Genomic DNA, 18323 nt, shown 5'->3' on the forward strand with positions numbered 1-18323 from the left:
CTTAATTTTATTTCCCTTTCACCTTCACATGGGTGGGTTATACCAATAGAAAAATACTCTTCAGTGCTACTGCAGGGCTCATGGGACTTCCTCAGTGGTGTGGGAGAAATCCACTTAAACACCATCCTGAAACCCAGGGCTTCTCTTCCTGCTGTTGTGGCTTTGCAGAAGAATGGCCTACACACAACTCTACCGTTCTCTTTTGCTCAAAAACAAAACAAAGAAACCTAAACAAAAGGGTAAACGTTTATTTGGAGTGAGTTCTCTGGTGGTGATATTAAGGCCCTTCAGGCAGAGTTCAGGAGCTCCTGTACGGCTGCCTGCTGCTCGGGACTAAGCTGCGCTACGCACTCAGTCCACAGTCCTCCAGACGTCTAGGGAAAGAACATTGTCAAACATTTAGATTCGGCGAAAATGGTCACTGGGAAGTATTTTAATAATCATCATTAGGTAGACTGAAATAATGCGAAAATACCTTCTTTCCAGTAGATTAGCCTCATGAACGTCATTGCAAAAGCAAGAAATCTTTTCATTTCTATAAAGTTTATTTCATTACAGTAAGTTTTCTCATTTTTGCATTGATAAAGCTACACTTTAGCTTTAGGTGACACATTCAAGTAATCTATACACATGAATTTAGGTAGGAAAAGTCATTGGTAGCTGACAGTTTTATTACTATTAAAATCTCATCTTTTTTTCTTCACAGACAGGCAGAAAAACTTCTACATAATGAGTACGTGCTAGTCTCAGATTTAAGACAAAGGTTTTAGTTTTAATAAATAATGAGAATATATGGGTAGATTATAATAAGTATAATCCATTTGAGGCTTGATGACAAGAGAATATAAAAATGAAATTTCCTTAGCTAGTTGGATTTCTATTTCCTTCCTCTAATAGAGAAGAATATGAAAAAAAAAGCCAAAACCAAGTAACGTTTTTAGTTCTTCTTCCCCAGTTTAACCAAACCAGCTTACCTGTACTTGGCGAACTACATTAGCCAGACGTTTGGCACAGGGATCTTCATGTTTAATTGCCTCATGCATTTCTCCTTCTGCAATTATACTGAATATTTTGGGCAGATTGGTATTGTTAGGGCCAAGAACGATTGGGTGATTGCTGAAAAAAGAAAGAGAAGAAAACCACTGTAAATGAAAATTATAATAGGAAATCACTCAAGCACTCATACTTTTCTACACCTTTCCCCCAACACTGAATTTTGTTATTAGGTCTTTATACAATGATTATGCACTCACTAAAATCAACTGCCTTTAAATTCAGTAGGAGGAAAACCAGCTAATTTTACTTATTAGCTTTTCAGTTTCTTCCCATGTAAATTTTATATATATACATATATATATATACACACATGTTAAAAAAACCCCAAGATATTACTAAGAACAGTTCCTTAACACAAATTTTATTTAGACACTGCAAAATGGTTTCTAAAATAAATCTGAAGTTCAAAAAGATAATACAGGCATTCTAAATGTAAGCTGGGAAATAAGCTCCAGTCAAGTTTGATGGAAAGAAACCTAACAGTGAATCTAATTAGAATTCCAGTCTTTTTCATTAAGAAAATTCCAGAGTAGTCATTTCCAAGGGAGAAGATTAAATAGCATGATGGAGAACTGGTCACTTCAGAGGCAGGAGCAGGTAAGGCATCTCCAGGATGGCTGTTACGTTCCTTAATGATGATGTCCTCCCTGTGAAGACTCCCAGTATTTGTGTGAACAAGAACTTAAACAGGCACGAAGGAATATAGCCATTGGCCTGTTTCTACAAACTCCAGGAGATGAGTGGTTGTAGCCCTTGGATTTATTTATGAACTAAAAGGAGTCATTAATAGTGCCAGAGCCCGGATCCAGTACCTAGGGGAACTTGGACTTAGAAAAACAGACCACCAATGAACACGCCTTTGATTTGATAGCTTCTATAACCTCCAAGGTTGTTGCAATTCTTAGCTATACTCACAGGCACAAAATAACACTATTAATGACAGAGGTCTGGGGCCAGATCCTGACTACCCGTCTGGTATATTTCCCTTATACCACTGATTTTTTAATCCAAAGAAAAACACTAGTATTTCAGAGGGTCAAATAATAGTACTAACAATGTTCTTTGATCCCATTCTACTAATGAATGGTATGTCAATTATACCTCAGTAAAGCTAGTGAGTGAATGGATGAATGAATGAGTGGGGTGGGAGACAGAACAGAACCTTCCTTGAACATCACATTCTATAATGATCTGTTGAACTGAGTTCCATAAAGAATAACTCAAAACTAGATGTGCTTATACGGCACTCTTAACTGTGATACGGCTTCTTAGCCTGATTTATAAAGACGGCATTATTATAACCTACACACCTGGAAGCTGTGCACAGGAAGCACTGCGTCACGTGAAGGGAAGGAAATAAGGCCTAACCTGCCCCATTTCTTACCTTTCAATCAAGTCGCAAAGATAGTTGAAAGTCTGAACAGCTTCTTCTTTATCCTCATGTAGTGGAAGCCAAGACAGCCAATGTGGGAGGACTTCTTCAACGTTCACACAATCAGGCTTGAACTTCATAATTTTCCCTACTGCCGAGATGCAGTTCTCCGTAGCATTGATATTTTCTTTGGTCTTAGAATCAGCAGACTGAATAACTCTTACCAGTAGTGGAAGTGCTTCTAAAAAAGCATTTGAAAAAAAGTCATTTAAAGTCTCACATTTTCATGCAAATGCCCATAAATATTTCTTATCTTTGGTCCAGTTATGAATTACAGTGAGGCAATGTTCAAGTGTAAGAAATGTCTGTTTTTGTGACTGCAGAGCCAGCCACGGGGAAAGGGAGGCGCCCTGGCGTGCTCAGAGCACCTGCACTCCACTCGTCTACCGGCCCCAGTAGGTCAGCAGCCTCCAGATTCACCCTCCTCATCACCTCGGTGTACTGCAGCTTCTGAAAGCCGCCCCGCTATATTCCTGCGCTGAACTTACAGGGACCCCAGTAGGTTTTGAAAGTACACCCTCCAAGCCCCACATGGACTGCACCCTGGGACTGGGGCGAGGAGGCTCTGTCTCCACCCAGGTCTCACTTCCATTTCTATGAGAACGAGGGTGGTAAACTCCTAAGTGCTACAGTGAGGTGTCTGAAAAAGGAAAAGAGAACGAAGCAGTGTATGTTTGCGGGGGCGGGCGGTGTGCGGGGGGGAAGCAAGGCAGGGATAACAGGGGTGCCTGGGATGAGATGCACATAACGTAACAAACAAAAGTACCTGTACAAAAAGGACGATAGTTGTCTCCGCCGTACTGTGCCATGACTCCCAGGCCATACGCAGCTGCTTGCCTGACTTCTGGGCTGCTGTCACATGTGTATTGGAGCATTGGCCTTATGAAATATTCTGCATATTTAAATGAGGCTGGACTACAGTGTTCTATGACATCATCAAAGATGCACAAGCCCCACTGTCTATCTGGCCACGGTCTATGTAGACACTACAAAAGAGATACTCTTTTAAGCTTTGACTATTCAGATGAATGTGGTGCTGGAGTTTTTATGGCCAGCCACTTTGACAGACATTACTGTGGCAAATGTTGTCTGACCTATTGTTTCAACAAACCAGAAGACAAGTAACTGTGTATTAGTTAATAAAAGACATGAACTAATGGAACAACAACAAAAAAAGATCATAAAGAAACACTTATTCACTATAGGCTGTCATCTTACATGGATATTCCTGATATAGGTAATGAAAAACAACATAGCAACAATCAGTTCTTGTGAATAACAACCTTCAAATTACTACATAGATTTAATAAAGTATAGGTTTAAAAGACTTGGGTGATTTGTTACAGAATTCCACAATCTGACATTACCAAGTATCAGGAAGAACTGACAGCAGCAGCTATGTATATACATTTACTTTACAAAAAAGATAACAGCAATGCTATATTTAAAAAACACAACAACAGTAAAAGCTGCAAAGATTTAACTTTATAGTACTGATTCAACAGGATGTCATATGTGCCTAAATCATTTAAAAAAAGATACTGCAGTACTAAATCTCATAAGACACAAAATTGAAAGCCAAAAAAACCCATAAATATCTGATGATTGCTTATAATTTATAATACATTTTTAAAATTGAACATATAAGGCTATCATCCAGAATCTATGATTGCTGGTGGTATACAATAAGGATCAAAACGGAATTTTCTAGGGTCTACTGAAAAACAAAAAATTGCAACCATTTTGTTTCCATTTGTTAATTCAGCAGGGTATAGATAATCTGAAATAATAATAAATCAGTTCTATGCCTTCAGACTGTATTATAAATTAACTGAACTATGGAAAACCTAATCAGTAAACTTCAAGCATATACTGATGGAGAAAATATCCAGGGCAATGCAATAAACTTGGTAAATTAAAGAGGTACAGTGGAAACCATGATTTCTACGATCCATTCTGACTTGAAAGTGTAAGTTTTCAAATGCTGTAAGGAAAGATTTCCAGGTCAACTATCTAAAATAACTGTCAAAAAGAGGTAACACTTACAATTAGGTTGACAATTAACGGAAGCAGCTGTTCAAACCATGGTAACACTTTTTCCTTGTAGCTACTGAATATTGAGTGTAAAATGTCTGACACTTTGGTCAGAATATAAACATCATTATCATCCTAAAAAAAACAAACACATACATACCCATATGTATTTAAAAAGTATCCCCACTATTATTAACAGTAACATTTATTATAAAAAACATAAGAAAAGTACAAAATTAAATTCCTCTTCATTTTCTTAAGGGCATAGCAAGAGTCCAGAGACTGAGGTTACCCCAGTGATGTCTCTTGTCTGGCTATGGAAAGAAAGGAAGGAGTGTGGTAAGTATTGCACTTATTGCAAATACTTTTCTTGGAATATATTTAAAATATATGGTTGAAAAATTAAACCAAATCTCAAAGATCTGAAACAAGAGTGATTTTACTTTACTATTTTTTTGTCTTCTGCAAGAATGTTTCTGGTTTTGGAGCAGGATGGTGGGGCCAGTTATTTACATCCCTGGGAGCAATGTGTGCGTCAGCATGCGAGCACCCTGCAGAGGACTGGGATGACCTGCACATGTCAGCACCGGTCCCCCAGACGGCCACATGCCACATGACAGACCCTAAACACACAGCTGAAATATGTTTGATGGCATCAAGTGGTTTGATGGTGACAGAACTGAGTAACAATGTGAAGAATTATGTCAACCACTGCATGTATATTATTTATGGGGAAATGTGCACAATTCTGTGGTCCAGTGGAGGGACAGCTGGTGTTACAGAAAGATCTGGCCTTAAGCATGAGATTGTCAACAGTGAGGCTGTAGGCAGTCATTTAACATCTGAGTTTGAGTTCACTATCTTTAAAATGGTGAAAGCACCACCAAATATACATGATTGTTGTGAGAGTGTAGAAGAAAAAACGAGGTGAACTCCAAAGTGCTTTCATATGTGAGGTCATTGCAACAAAATGAACACAAAGCATCCAAAACACAAATCAGCTAATTTCAAATTACTTATTCTCTAAATTAATAAATGAAATACATGTCAGATTTTTCTACTAAAGATTAATAAGAAGTACATCTTATGAGAAGTCAGATGAATCAGAAACTTAAGCATTATCTTCCAGATGCAAATGGTCGTGTAAATTAAGTTCTAAATGGAATAATTTACCTCATCTTGTAGTGATTCTTCCACCTGTTCATCATAGTCTTCATCTTGTCTTTTAACTAAAACACACCCAAATAAATGTCTTTAAATGGTCGCCAAAATGGTCAAGGATTACATTCAGAAATAAAAGCATGGAAAACTTACCTTGCCGCAATTCTTGATTTTTAAAATGTTCTTCAAGTTTAGCTTTCAATATACCTCCCAACTCTTCAAAGTGTTCATTATTAAGGCATCCATCTCCCATGACTTCAATGCACTAAAACGAGGTTGAGGAAAGAAAGCAACTCATAAGGTTTAAGTGTTTTTGGAGTCAAAAGTTAAACTCCATTAAGAATCAGATGGAGGGACTTCCCTGGTGGCACAGTGGTTAAGAATCCACCTGCCAATACAGGGGACCGGGTTCGAGCCCTGGTCCAGGAAGATCCCACATGCCATGGAGCAACTAAGCCCGTGCGCCACAACTACTGAGCCTGCGCTCTAGAGCCCGCGAGCCACAGCTACTGAAGCCCGTGCGCCTAGAGCCCGTGCTCCGCAACAAGAGAAGCCACCACAGTGAGAAGCCTGCGCACCGCAATGAAGAGTAGCCCCCACTCGCTGCAACTAGAGAAAGCCTGTGCGCAGCAACAATTGACCCAACGCAGCCAAAAAAAAAAAAAAAAAATCAGATGGAGGCATGAGAAAAATTAACATAACTCAGTACCCTGGAAAATTAATGATTAAATGAGTAAATCCACTTGGTTTGTATTTGCTACCATACCAGTATTTTAAAGAGAAGAATTTAAAAAATGTTTTTCCTTTAAACATGTCCTGAGCACGTCTTAAGTGCCAGGAATTATGGTGGATGCTGCGGATTCAAAGATGGAAAAGACCAGCTTCTAAGGGGCTCAGTTACCACATGCGTACTCTGTACAAAGATGGCACTGGAGAAAGGCTACGCTTGTGTTACAGGCTGAGGGAATGATACAGGCAAAGACATGGAAGCATGTGTTCTTTGGAAAAATAAAAGAAAATCTGAACTTCAGGAGTGTAAATGGGGACAAATAAAGAATTTTTAAACCAAACTGCAGAGCAAGCTATGGAGCTGTGAGCAATGGAGATGACCAAGAATACGGGAAGGGGAGTGACTTAAAGAGCAAGTTAATGCTTGAGGAAAGGCGAATGAACTATGAGGAAAAGAAGGAATGGCTTCCGGAATAGACCAAGTGAAGCTATTTCAATAGCAAAAAGAAGAGATACGGCAAAAACAGAAGGGAATTTAGGGGAGAGAGAAGAGGACAGAAACTAGACATGACTTGGATGATGACAGCCAAGTTTCTGTAGTTGGATTACCAGGTAATGATGATGGAAACTAATGAAGACCAGAATACAAGAAGAGCTACTCTCGAAAAGAAAGAAAAACAAAAAGAGTGAAAGCACCAAAAGATTAAACATTTTTGGTAGAAAAAGAAAAATTTCTGTTACAGCATAAAAAAAAATCCCATTTATTTAGCAAGACTAATAAATGGACACACAATCTTATACATATTCTTGAAGAGGAAAATATTTACCTTTGCAAAAGAGTGCATTATTTCTGAGAGGACATCTGAATCTGGTTCTGTGCCAATGGCCTTGATTAGAGCGTCACACATAAAATGCCACATCTGTGTGAGATACTCAGGACCACGAACTCTTGCACATTCCAGGAGAAGAGGCATGGATTCTGCTGCTGCCACTCGAACACGTTTTACTGTTAAGGAAACGTACTCACTATCCTTAGATTACATTTAGTGTAATCACTATCCTCAAGACTGTGGAGTGCTAGGCAACTTCTGTTCATCTAAGACTGCTCTCCAAGAGCTTGTGTTAAATATAACCTGTGTATAAAAACAGAAGTCTCCCTGTCCCCAAGACATACCTCCTGTCTTTCCGTCACCTACAATGTAACAGGAATGAAGGCTCAAATGTAACCCCTAAACATAAAAATGACTGAGGAAGGACCTGGGACTCTCACAGTATGTCTCAGAATGTACCTATCCCCAAATTTGAGGTAATGCATGTTTCTAACAAATGCAACTGAAGCAATGACTTTACTAAAGAAAACTACTGAGGATCTCTTCCTGAATCAGCCTCTTCAGTTTTCGATAAAGATGAGTTGCCTCTCCCTATCTAACATCATTTCTAAAATAAGGTCTTGAGACTTCCTCTTAAAAATAATTCTGCTCTGTCTTCAGGCATTATGGGAAGTCTGCTGGGCAAAAGCCATCTTCTGTAAAGGATGCCGCTGCAGGATACTGCATGAAGAACTACAACAAAGGGGCTCTGGAGCCAGACAGATCTGGGTTTGGGTCCAGGCTCTACCATTCCATTGGGCTGTCATTTTTTTAAACCCATTTACGAAAGTGTGTGTGTGCACACGAAATGGCATAAAAACCTACCTATACATATTAATTACAACTACCATTACATTGAGGAGGAAAACTTTCACACAGATTTACCAAGAGACATTTCTCCCCAGAGGTATTATCCACATTTGAAATGAGCTATATAGAAAGTTAAGTGCTATATAGAAAGTTAAGTACTATAAGTTGGTCTCTAACTTGTTAAAAGGTCTTGCTTAACATCACCAAAAGATAATCGGGAAAAGCAGCAATTATACACAACCATAAACATTTGCTAATAAAATAACAATCCTTAAAGCTCTTCAGTGCTCCACAGAGAACTGTCAACTAGAGGATAGTTGACATTTTCTTTTTCATGTTTTCGGCACACGTGAAACAAAGGCACTTGCAAAGAACCAAGTTTATAACCGGAAACCACTGTCAGTGCAAACAGAATACTGGTGATGTACGCTTACTTTGGTTAGCACAAAGTCTAATACTTCAACAGCCTACAATTTAAGTAAATCTAGAAATGTTTTCTGTTAAAAAATTATAGGATATCATCATGGAAATAAAATTTCAGTAGAGGGACCATGAGTTTCACAACCTGTTCCGTGTACTCCACAAAGCCTTCTTTTAATTCCTTAGCATAGCAAACCTGAAACCAAAGTATTTGAAGAGAAAACAAGACCCATGTTAATTTTGATGTATTAATATTTATTAACAAACTGCAAAACCATGAGGACCACAGAATGTTATATCCTAACTAGAGCTAACTACATTTCGAGCTGTATGCAGGACTGTGAAATTAGTCTTTTAACTAAAGGGAATTGTAAAATGGGAAAGGACCATGAAATGACTGTAGTATATATTGTCATTCGAAGGGGGGAATACTTCATATTCTTATTTTGTGGGGGGGGGAATTTAGCAAAAGTTTCAGCACTCTGAAAATACTTCAAACAAAAGATGCCACTTAATTAAGGCAACCTAAAATTTAAAAAAAACCCAAAACCTGAAAATGTAATCACAGCACATCACTTCTGTAAATCTGCAGCAAACAGGCTTATGCTATTCTGAATTTTTAAAAAATCACTTCAACAGTGAAACAGAAAAAATTGTCTTAAAATAATTGTTTCTTTATTATCTTTCACTACATGAAAAGAGTTGGTAATTCTGTAGAAGATGTTACATTTATATTTGTTCTCAAGTTGAGCGATATTACAGAAAATCCAAATTGTTTATAAATTATAGGCAATTAAGTACTGATAAGAATAAGTTCAAGAAATATGTTTAAATTAATTAGAAAACACAATACTTTACTAATACAAAATAAAATTTAAGCCATTAACTTTTATTTAGGCTTACTTAACTGCTAGATTTGTAATATACCATAATCTCTTTTTAAAATACTTTTTTATTGAAGTTTAGTTGATTTACAATGTTGTTACCAAAATCTCTTAATTCTATTTGTAAAAAAAAAAGAAAACAAAAAACTCGCTATCTACAACACATGTTCATGAAGGTTTAAAAAAGGAAACTCAAAGAGAACATACATAGACCCCATAATACCACACAAAATAATCACTGTAAACATTTTGATTTTCCTACCATGTCTATCTTTTTTAATACAAAAAAATCATACCAACTTTAATACTGTGAGCAGATTTCTGTTCATTCAAAAATATTCCTTAGCCACTACTATACACTAAACACAAAACAGGCAAAAATCCTTCCCCCTCAGGTAGCTTTGTAATGGCTGTGTAATACTCCAGGGCACAGTAATTACTGATCATCTTCCTAACAATAGTTATTTGGGCTATTCATTTCTGTTGTTGTTGTTATTAAAAACAGCACTGGTAATGAAAGGTTTTTATCCACGTTTCTTTAGGATGGAAATCCATAAGTGGAAATGTTGGGTCTAAAGGTTTCTATATTTTATTTATTAAAGAATACATTCCTGGCTCTTCAAAATAACTTCTTCAGCACCCATGAAAAGCACTCCTATGAAATATATATATGTAATATACATAAGTATATATATAGTGAAATATATACATATACATTATATGTATTCATTATGAGAAGTTGTAAAACAAAGTTCAGTGAACATTATAATTACCAGCATCTGACAAGCAGTTGACTTTTCTTCCAGTCCTGCAGTTTTAATACCAAAACTTTGCTGATCTCCAAGGTTCACAAATTCCCAACCATCATCATCACTCATGTTCTCCATGTCTTGGGCTATTAACAAAGAAGCAAGCAAATTCATGTTAAAAATGATAACAAAGAGGAATTCTACAACTGCCATGGCTTCATGAAGACACCTACTATCTAAAAGGGCTACTTCAGGCTTAATTGAAGCTGTCTTCATTAAAGGTCCCATAACCACTGGAAGGTACTGCTGAAATTCTTTTCCAAGGATTTTGCACATTCTGGCCCATGCTGAGATCATGTAAGAGATCTGGGGAGAAAAATTAAAAATTAAATTAAAACTGATTTTTAATAAAAAATGGATAAATAAGACATAAAGAAAGCCCCTTCCCCGTTTCATGGAAACAATGTTTTTACATTCATGGCTCTTTAAGCAATAAGTGCATTTTCTAAGGTCATATACTTAAAATGTTCAGAAACCATGGAAAATCACTGTGAACTTCTACACTAGGATACAGACAACAGCTGAGGCAAAAGGGACCAGGACTCTGTCTTATTTTTTCCTACTTTCAAGAAACTATATATTTCAAAATACATCGTTTTCTCTAATAGCATCTGAATCATGTAACAAAGCCCACTTAAACATATCAACCCTTAAGCACTAATTTTCTTGAAGGCAGGAACTTACCTGACTTGGCCTACTGCCTAAAGTTCCATTCATTAAACACTAAACACCCCTTTCTCCTAGCTGTTTAAGTTTTCTGTGTAAGCGGTTGTCCACATTTAAGACACCTCTTCTACTACAAAGACTTAATCTACCTACAGAGAATCTGGTTCTAATTCATCCCCATGGCCCCAAAAGTGATTTTTACCCTCCGGCATCCATCTATATATTTGTCTATTTCACAAGCCTACATGTGCAAACGCACTCCCCACTCCTAATTTTAAAAAAACAAAACAAAACAGAACAAATTTTTAAGTGCTTGGAAAAAGCATTTTGAAGTATGGCAGACATTACAGGGTGGCTGTGCAAAGCTAAAATTTAAGGCAACGATTAGGGATTGAATGCTCATGGTACAGTAGACACTGTGACCATCATTAAGGTCGCGACAGACACTCACGGAGTTCTTACTACAGGGTCCTCAGTACCCACCACCGAGACTGGTACCAGCCGTGAACTACGTGCAGAAGTTAGCCAGGCTGAGGGGGGAGGGTTCTTTCTAAGCTCAACGAGGGCTTGTTCACAGGCAGAGAAAAGAGCATGACATGCTCTAAAACTGCTGGGTTTCCGTATTTCTTTTGCTTTTGACAGGGAAGGGAAGTCATCCGGCATGCAAAGGGCCAGGAGACATCCACATGGTGATGTCTAGTAAGGGGCTGGACAAATGAACCCTGAATTCAGCGACAGATGTGAAGTCACAACCATACGAAGGAAAACCGAAGCCATGCCTATGGATGACGCCGCTCAAGGAGAGTGAAGAGGTCAGAGAGCCTGGCACGACAGAACCCCAACGGAACCAAAAACTAGTCAGAAGAGGAGCAGCCTGGAATGGACCGAGGAAAAAACGGTGTGCCAAGCAGAAGGAAAACCAGTGAAGAATGTCTCTGAAACCACGGGTTGATATTATCGCCGGAAACCTATTACCGGATTTCTTTTTTTTAATCCATTTAACCTTGAGCTATCGACCGAAAGGATGCAGGCGCATGTGAGGGCTGCTTCACCTGAGGGTCATCGTCTTCCATATCACTGAAGTCTGTCTGCGTCTTCAATAACAGCTGCATCACATCTGATGCATCTTGCATGAACTGGAAGGAAATATTCAGGGAAAAAAGACACTAATATTACTCATGTATATCACATCAGAGAGGCACTGCTGCTACCCAATTTTTGTTTCTTGTGTAATAATAAAACTTTCCCCCCAAATCTATTACATTTCCCACACGGGTTATAACACCTCAGATAAAAGTATTATATTGAAAATTTTTCATCTATATTGCAATGGACTTAGTGCTTTTTCTAGAAAAATACGTTTTCCAGGGAAGGTCAAAATGAATTGCAGTATAAAGACGGTTCTGTGGCATCAAGTTTTGGTCCATGGCTTATGTATTTCCAGCAGTAAAAAGATAATCCAAATCCAGAAAGACAATTTTGGGTTGCTCCACAGAACTATATGATTTTCATTTAACTCTCTGCATAGTCTGGCAATCTCCATTGTATAAACTGTTTCAAAAACAGTTTGAAAGCCAAAACGCAGAGAACAGAACATAAAAATGTTTTATTGGTTGGTTTCTCAGTGTCTCCCAGACAACAGTTTATAAGATAATAATGCTGGTTTTGGAGGAAATCAGACAGAAAGGTTCTATATTGAAAGCTCTGAGAATCAGAACATGAGGGGCTGATGACAGGGGAGCTTCTTTTGAATAAGCTTTGACAGGTCTGAGATGTTAGCTAGGAAGAAAAACGCACTGGCCAATCGTCCTTGCTAATTATTTTCTGAAGAACTATATGCATATAAATTTCTCTTGAGACACTCAATGCTTTTTGGATTAACAGAAAAGCAACTGGAATGTTCCCAAGCACATGTTCAAGTGGGTGAAACTAAACATATGGGTCTTGAATTCCACAAGCCTCCATAGAGACAGACTGTACCCATAAGAGAAGGTTTCAAGAGCTTAACTGAGTTAAGAAGAAACCTTAAGGGCTTCCCTGGTGGCGCAGTGGTTGAGAATCTGCCTGCTAATGCAGGAGACACGGGTTCGAGCCCTGGTCTGGGAGGATCCCACATGCCGCGGAGCGGCTGGGCCCGTGAGCCACGGCTGCTGAGCCTGCGCTTCTGGAGCCTGTGCCCCGCGACGGGAGGGGCCGCGATAGTGAAAGGCCCGCGCACCGCGATGAAGAGTGGCCCCCACTTGCCGCAACTGGAGAAAGCCCTCGCACGAACCAAAGACCCAGCACAGCCAAAAATAAATAAATAAATAAATAAATAAATAAATAAATAAATAAATAAATAAATAAAAAAAAGAGAGCTGTAAACTCCCAAATTAAAAAAAAAAAAAAAAAAAAAAAAAGAAGAAACCTTAATATTAGCGATGAAAAAATGAAGGCAACGATTTATTTATATATAAAATTAAAGTTAATATGAGAGTAAGATGATGGAAAAAAACAAGTATCCAGAAAACCATTTATCAGAAGGAAAAAACCCTCTGGTACCCTCAATACCTCCGCAGCCAAATTCAAACAAAAAATTCGACGTACTACAAATCACGTACTTTTTCCTTCCCAACAGCCAGACCAATGAGGCTGATGCATTCAATAGTTTTTCCTCTGAGAAGTCTGAGTTCCTTTTGAACTGCATTCTCAACAATGTGCTTCAGTGATGGCATAAATAAGTCATAGTAGGGGACAAATTTTTCTTCTGCAGTATCTGCAACTGATGCGATAGACGTCACAACTTGTTCCAAAACTAACTTGGTGCCTTTCTGAATCAACTAGAAGGAAGACACACAACATCAATCACACAAATGAGAACATGGAAGAAACACTCCCTGAAAGTTCCAGAGGGCTTTTCTGAAACCGCAAGCTGAGCCCACCCTCCGGCAGCCACACTGGAGACTGTAGGTCTTAAAGCAAATGTAAGAACCAAGCTGAACTATTTATATTTATGTGTGATGTTCTCTCCTTAACACAGCGCTCCTGAACTACTCCAGATGCTCCTCATGCCGCTCGTCAACCACAGCCACTCTCGGCAGAGCTCTTTCTCCTTGTACCACAGGCCCCAACACACCTTTAAAAGGTTAACTTACTCCCTTCTTTTGCATCTCAGCATCTGCTCTGTGTTTAATATCATGGCTGGCCTCTGATCTCACTGGAATGCCTTTCTTCCTTGGCTACTCTCCTTGCATTGCTCTTGCTCACATACTTTACCCTCCGCCCCAGCCCATCTTAGCAACTCCTTCCTTCAGTCTGTATCTCACATACTGGACCCATGAGGGGAGGGGGGATTATACAGAGCCACCCTTCACACTTCAGCCCTTTACCCAAATCTACCAGTAATGTCACATCTGATCCATCAATTCCTGATTTAACTAACCTAACCGATCTGCCTTCAACTTGTCCACCTCTGTCTGTTTTCAGATACACACATGTTCCTATATCATGTTCTTAGTTTGCTGTCATTGGACACTGAGCACCCATCCTTTGCTTTAAACCCCCTTCTTTGCCTTCTGAGACATTACTTCCTCTCTTCCTCCCTGTTCTCCTTGAGACCAGTGCTAGGCACACTGTGGTTTACCAACTGTTACCAGTTCATCATGAACCAAAGTATAGAAACTGAGTATTAATATAGTGATTTGACAGTAACTTTATGTCTGCTGAATATAATAGTTAAATGGCTTTTATTTTGCATGTCCTTTTTATTCATTTCACTTTAGAGTAGAAATTTATTTTCATTATATTTGACAACAAACTGGGCTTCAATCTTTGCCTTTCTTACCTGAATCTTCTCTCTCTCATGATGCTACACTGACATCATTCACTTGTTTTTAGGTTGCCTCTTACTTAAGCTGAAACTATAAACTGTCTTCTATGTGGATGGCCAGGCCTTATTTTAAGAATTCAACATTTTTAAAACAAAAAGGATATTCTTTTTTACACGTTCTCTATTTCTCTCACCCAGGTTAGGAGAGTGGTCAACACTTTTTGCTTCTTTCTCTTTCATCTTTTTAAATTCAAACTGGCAGAAAGAAACTGCTAATGCTTCCTGAGAAGCATCTTTCAGAATCACTTTTCCTTCCAATTTCCACTATTACCACCCAAACTCACTGAACAATAATCGTATGATGGTCTTGCCTTAAATCTTCCCCATTTATGTTTATGTCTCATGTTGCTACTGTGCTAATTTCCTACAATCACGTTTTCATGGTTTCTTGCAGCAATTAATTTATGTAATTCCAAATTTACATAAATAATTTACAGAGTTCAAAAATAACTCTGGCTTGTTTTCCAGGCAATTCACATGCTGCTTTTACCTAACCTTTAGTCCATATCTTTCCCAAGTCTAATACTGAGCGGCCCATTCTCTGGTCAAGCCTGAATTATACTACTTAGAACAGCCTGGAATGTCTTCCCCCTAACTTTCTATTCTTTATGGCCATTCTGAAAAGTCCCTCTTTCTCCAGGTCTTACCTACCAAATTAAATTAATCTTTATAAATAGGGAGCTTAAAGATCTCGAAACTTACCTCTTGAAGTTTAAGGACCATGATGGAATGCAGATGTTTCACTAAATTATCTAAATATGGAATAAGCAGTGACTTGGGACAGTCTTCGGTGAAGTTAATGAGAGCGGCAGCGGCATGGGCCTGCACACGCTGATTGCCCTGGTCTTCCATGGTCTGCAGCAGAGCTGCAATCACCTGTGAAATGAAGTCACACACACAGACATTTTCAAATGCCATTCCTCTTCTTAGAGTTTGAGTGTCTGCAGACTCATTACTTACCTTCTCATGGAATTTCTTTTGGAAACCAGGTGCAAAATCTGTAGCCATCTGTCCCACGGCATTACAGGCTGCATACCTCACTCTGGGATGCTGGAATAGGTGCCTTTGTATTAGTAAAGGCAACAGGGTCCCATGTGAAACTAAGGCAATAATTATGAATCAAGTATTTACTGGTACTTACAGGATCTTGAAGAAAAAGCAAAACAAAATTTACTATCTCGTTTAGAATTCCTTCCATTTGCTGGTGGCATCCTTCCCCGATGGCAGATAAGGCCATTAATCCTGCATGCCGATACTTCCAGTCAGCTACAGAACAGAATTACACAGGAAGGAACAGCAATTAGACACTACAAACACGTCATTCTGGTAGTCAGAAGTATAAGGAAGTTCTCCTTATTTGGAAAAGAGTAACAAAATACTTTTATACATGTTTATTAACCAGAAAAATAGAAAAAGTGCCTGACTGGATTACTTCATTGTCACAGTGGTTATGTCACACAAGCATTTCTACTCTGAAAGTTAAAAGGCAATATGGTGGGTAGAGGGAGGGATAAATTGGGAGATTGGGATTGACACTACTATATATGAAATAGATAACCAATGAGAATGTACTGTATATGTATAGCACAGGGAACTCTGCTCAACACTCTGTAATGACCTATATGGGAAAAGAATCTAAAAAAAAGTAGATATATGTGTATGTATAACTGATTCACTTTGCTGTACACCTGAAACTAACACAACATTGTAAATCAACTATACTCCAATAAAAAAAAAAAATGCTCTCACCATATTATAAAGGGGAGCAAATGTTCAGAACAAAAAACCCAAAACAAAAGCACCCTGGGATCCTCAGTGTAAAAGGATCCTGAGAATGAAAGTTTGAGAACTGCTGGTATAAGGGTTAACTAAGTTGTAGAAAAGTCCTAAATTAGACATTAGACTTAATTTTTCCCTTTCCTTTGGGGAGCCCAAAACCCATGTAAAGATGAAGTCTGGGCTTCCCTGGTGGCACAGTGGTTGAGAATCTGCCTGCCAATGCAGGGGACACGGGTTCGAGCCCTGGTCTGGGAAGATCCCACATGCCGTGGAGCAACTGGGCCCGTGAGCCACAACTACTGAGCCTGCGCATCTGGAGCCTGTGCTCCACAAGAGAGGCCGCGATAATGAGAGGCCCGCACACCATGATGAAGAGTGGCCCCCACTTGCCACAACTAGAGAAAACCCTCGCACAGAAACGAAGACCCAGCACAGCCAAAAATAAATAAATAAATAAATAAATAAATAAATAAAGACTCTGCTTGAGCAAAACCAAACTACTTCTCTCTAAAAAAAAAAAAAAAAAAGATGAAGTCTATTGTAACTAATTCCTCTGAAAAATTGCTAATTTTTTCTGTTAAACATTAAAACTTTATTATTATTTATAACATTATTACATATATGCTTTAACTGTATTTCAATTACTCAATATACCATTAAGCCAAATTTCTCAACTGAGGAATAATAATTCTAAGAAACCAATATCTGATACTAATCTTTGTATACTGGACACATTATTTTAAAGAGGAGTAAATAGACTTATTGTCGTGATCATTTTGCAACGTATACAAATACTGAATCATTACGCTACACATCTGAAACCAATATAATGTTATGTCAGTTATAACTCAGTTAAAAAACACACAAGGGACTTCCCTGGTGGTGCAGTGGTTAAGACTGCACGCTTCCAATGCAGGGGGTCCGGGTTCCTGGTCAGGGAACTAGGTCTCACGTGCATGCCACAACTAAGAGTTTGCATGCCACAACTAAGGAGCCTGCCGGCCACGACTAAGGAACCAGCAAGCTGCAACTAAGACTCGGTGCAAACAAATAAATTAATTAAATTAAAAAAACACACAAAAATAAATAGTAAAGAAAAAAAATTTTAATGCATAAATATTGAAATAGAAAGATGTCTATATTTAGTTCAGACATTTTAAAATTTATGTCTCATATATTCTCAATGTGCAGAGCTCCTAGAAGTATGTTCAGCAAATGTAATGGGATGGTACTGGGATTTGAAAATGGTTTTCCTCCTTTGAATTTTAAGATTAAAAAAAAAATTGGGGGCTTCCCTGGTGGCGTAGTGGTTAAGAATCCGCCTGCCAAGACCTAAATGTAAGGCCAGACACCATCAAACTCTTAGAGGAAAACATAGGCAGAACACTCTATGACATAAATCACAGCAAGATCCTTTTTGACCCACCTCCCAGAAAAATGGAAATAAAAACAAAAATAAACAAATGGGACCTAATGAAACTTAAAAGCTTTTGCAGAGCAAAGGAAACCATAAACAAGACGAAAAGACAACCCTCAGAATGGGAGAAAATATTTGCAGATGAAGCAACTGACAAAGGATTAATCTCCAAAACATACAAGCAACTCATGCAGCTCAATATCAAAAAAACAAACAACCCAATCCAAAAATGGGCAGAAGACCTAAATAGACATTTCTCCAAAGAAGACATACAGATTGCCAACAAACACATGAAAGAATGCTCAACATCACTAATCATTAGAGCAATGCAAATCAAAACTACAATGAGGTATCATCTCACACCGGTCAGAATGGCCATTATCAAAAAA

The 18323-nt window shown here is 38.4% G+C and overlaps 1 protein-coding gene across 1 annotated transcript in view; it reads right to left on the reverse strand.

The window, feature by feature from the left end:
• Positions 1-228: 228 nt before the first annotated feature.
• IPO5 (importin 5) overlaps positions 229-18323 on the reverse strand; it is a 40962-nt gene continuing 22867 nt past the window's right edge. The window contains exons 11-26 of the mRNA XM_057532934.1: positions 15880-16004; positions 15699-15788; positions 15441-15614; positions 13471-13689; positions 11923-12006; positions 10378-10510; positions 10169-10290; positions 8611-8707; positions 7240-7412; positions 5837-5948; positions 5696-5751; positions 4535-4657; positions 3255-3474; positions 2441-2669; positions 975-1116; positions 229-374 (exon numbers count right to left, since the gene is read on the reverse strand). Coding sequence (XP_057388917.1) covers positions 288-374; positions 975-1116; positions 2441-2669; positions 3255-3474; positions 4535-4657; positions 5696-5751; positions 5837-5948; positions 7240-7412; positions 8611-8707; positions 10169-10290; positions 10378-10510; positions 11923-12006; positions 13471-13689; positions 15441-15614; positions 15699-15788; positions 15880-16004 — 2186 coding nt within the window. The 3' untranslated portion in view covers positions 229-287. The remainder of the gene's footprint in view (positions 375-974; positions 1117-2440; positions 2670-3254; positions 3475-4534; positions 4658-5695; positions 5752-5836; positions 5949-7239; positions 7413-8610; positions 8708-10168; positions 10291-10377; positions 10511-11922; positions 12007-13470; positions 13690-15440; positions 15615-15698; positions 15789-15879; positions 16005-18323) is intronic.

The sequence above is a fragment of the Balaenoptera acutorostrata genome, chromosome 18 (genome assembly GCF_949987535.1).
Source record: "Balaenoptera acutorostrata chromosome 18, mBalAcu1.1, whole genome shotgun sequence".
Lineage (NCBI taxonomy): Eukaryota > Metazoa > Chordata > Mammalia > Artiodactyla > Balaenopteridae > Balaenoptera > Balaenoptera acutorostrata.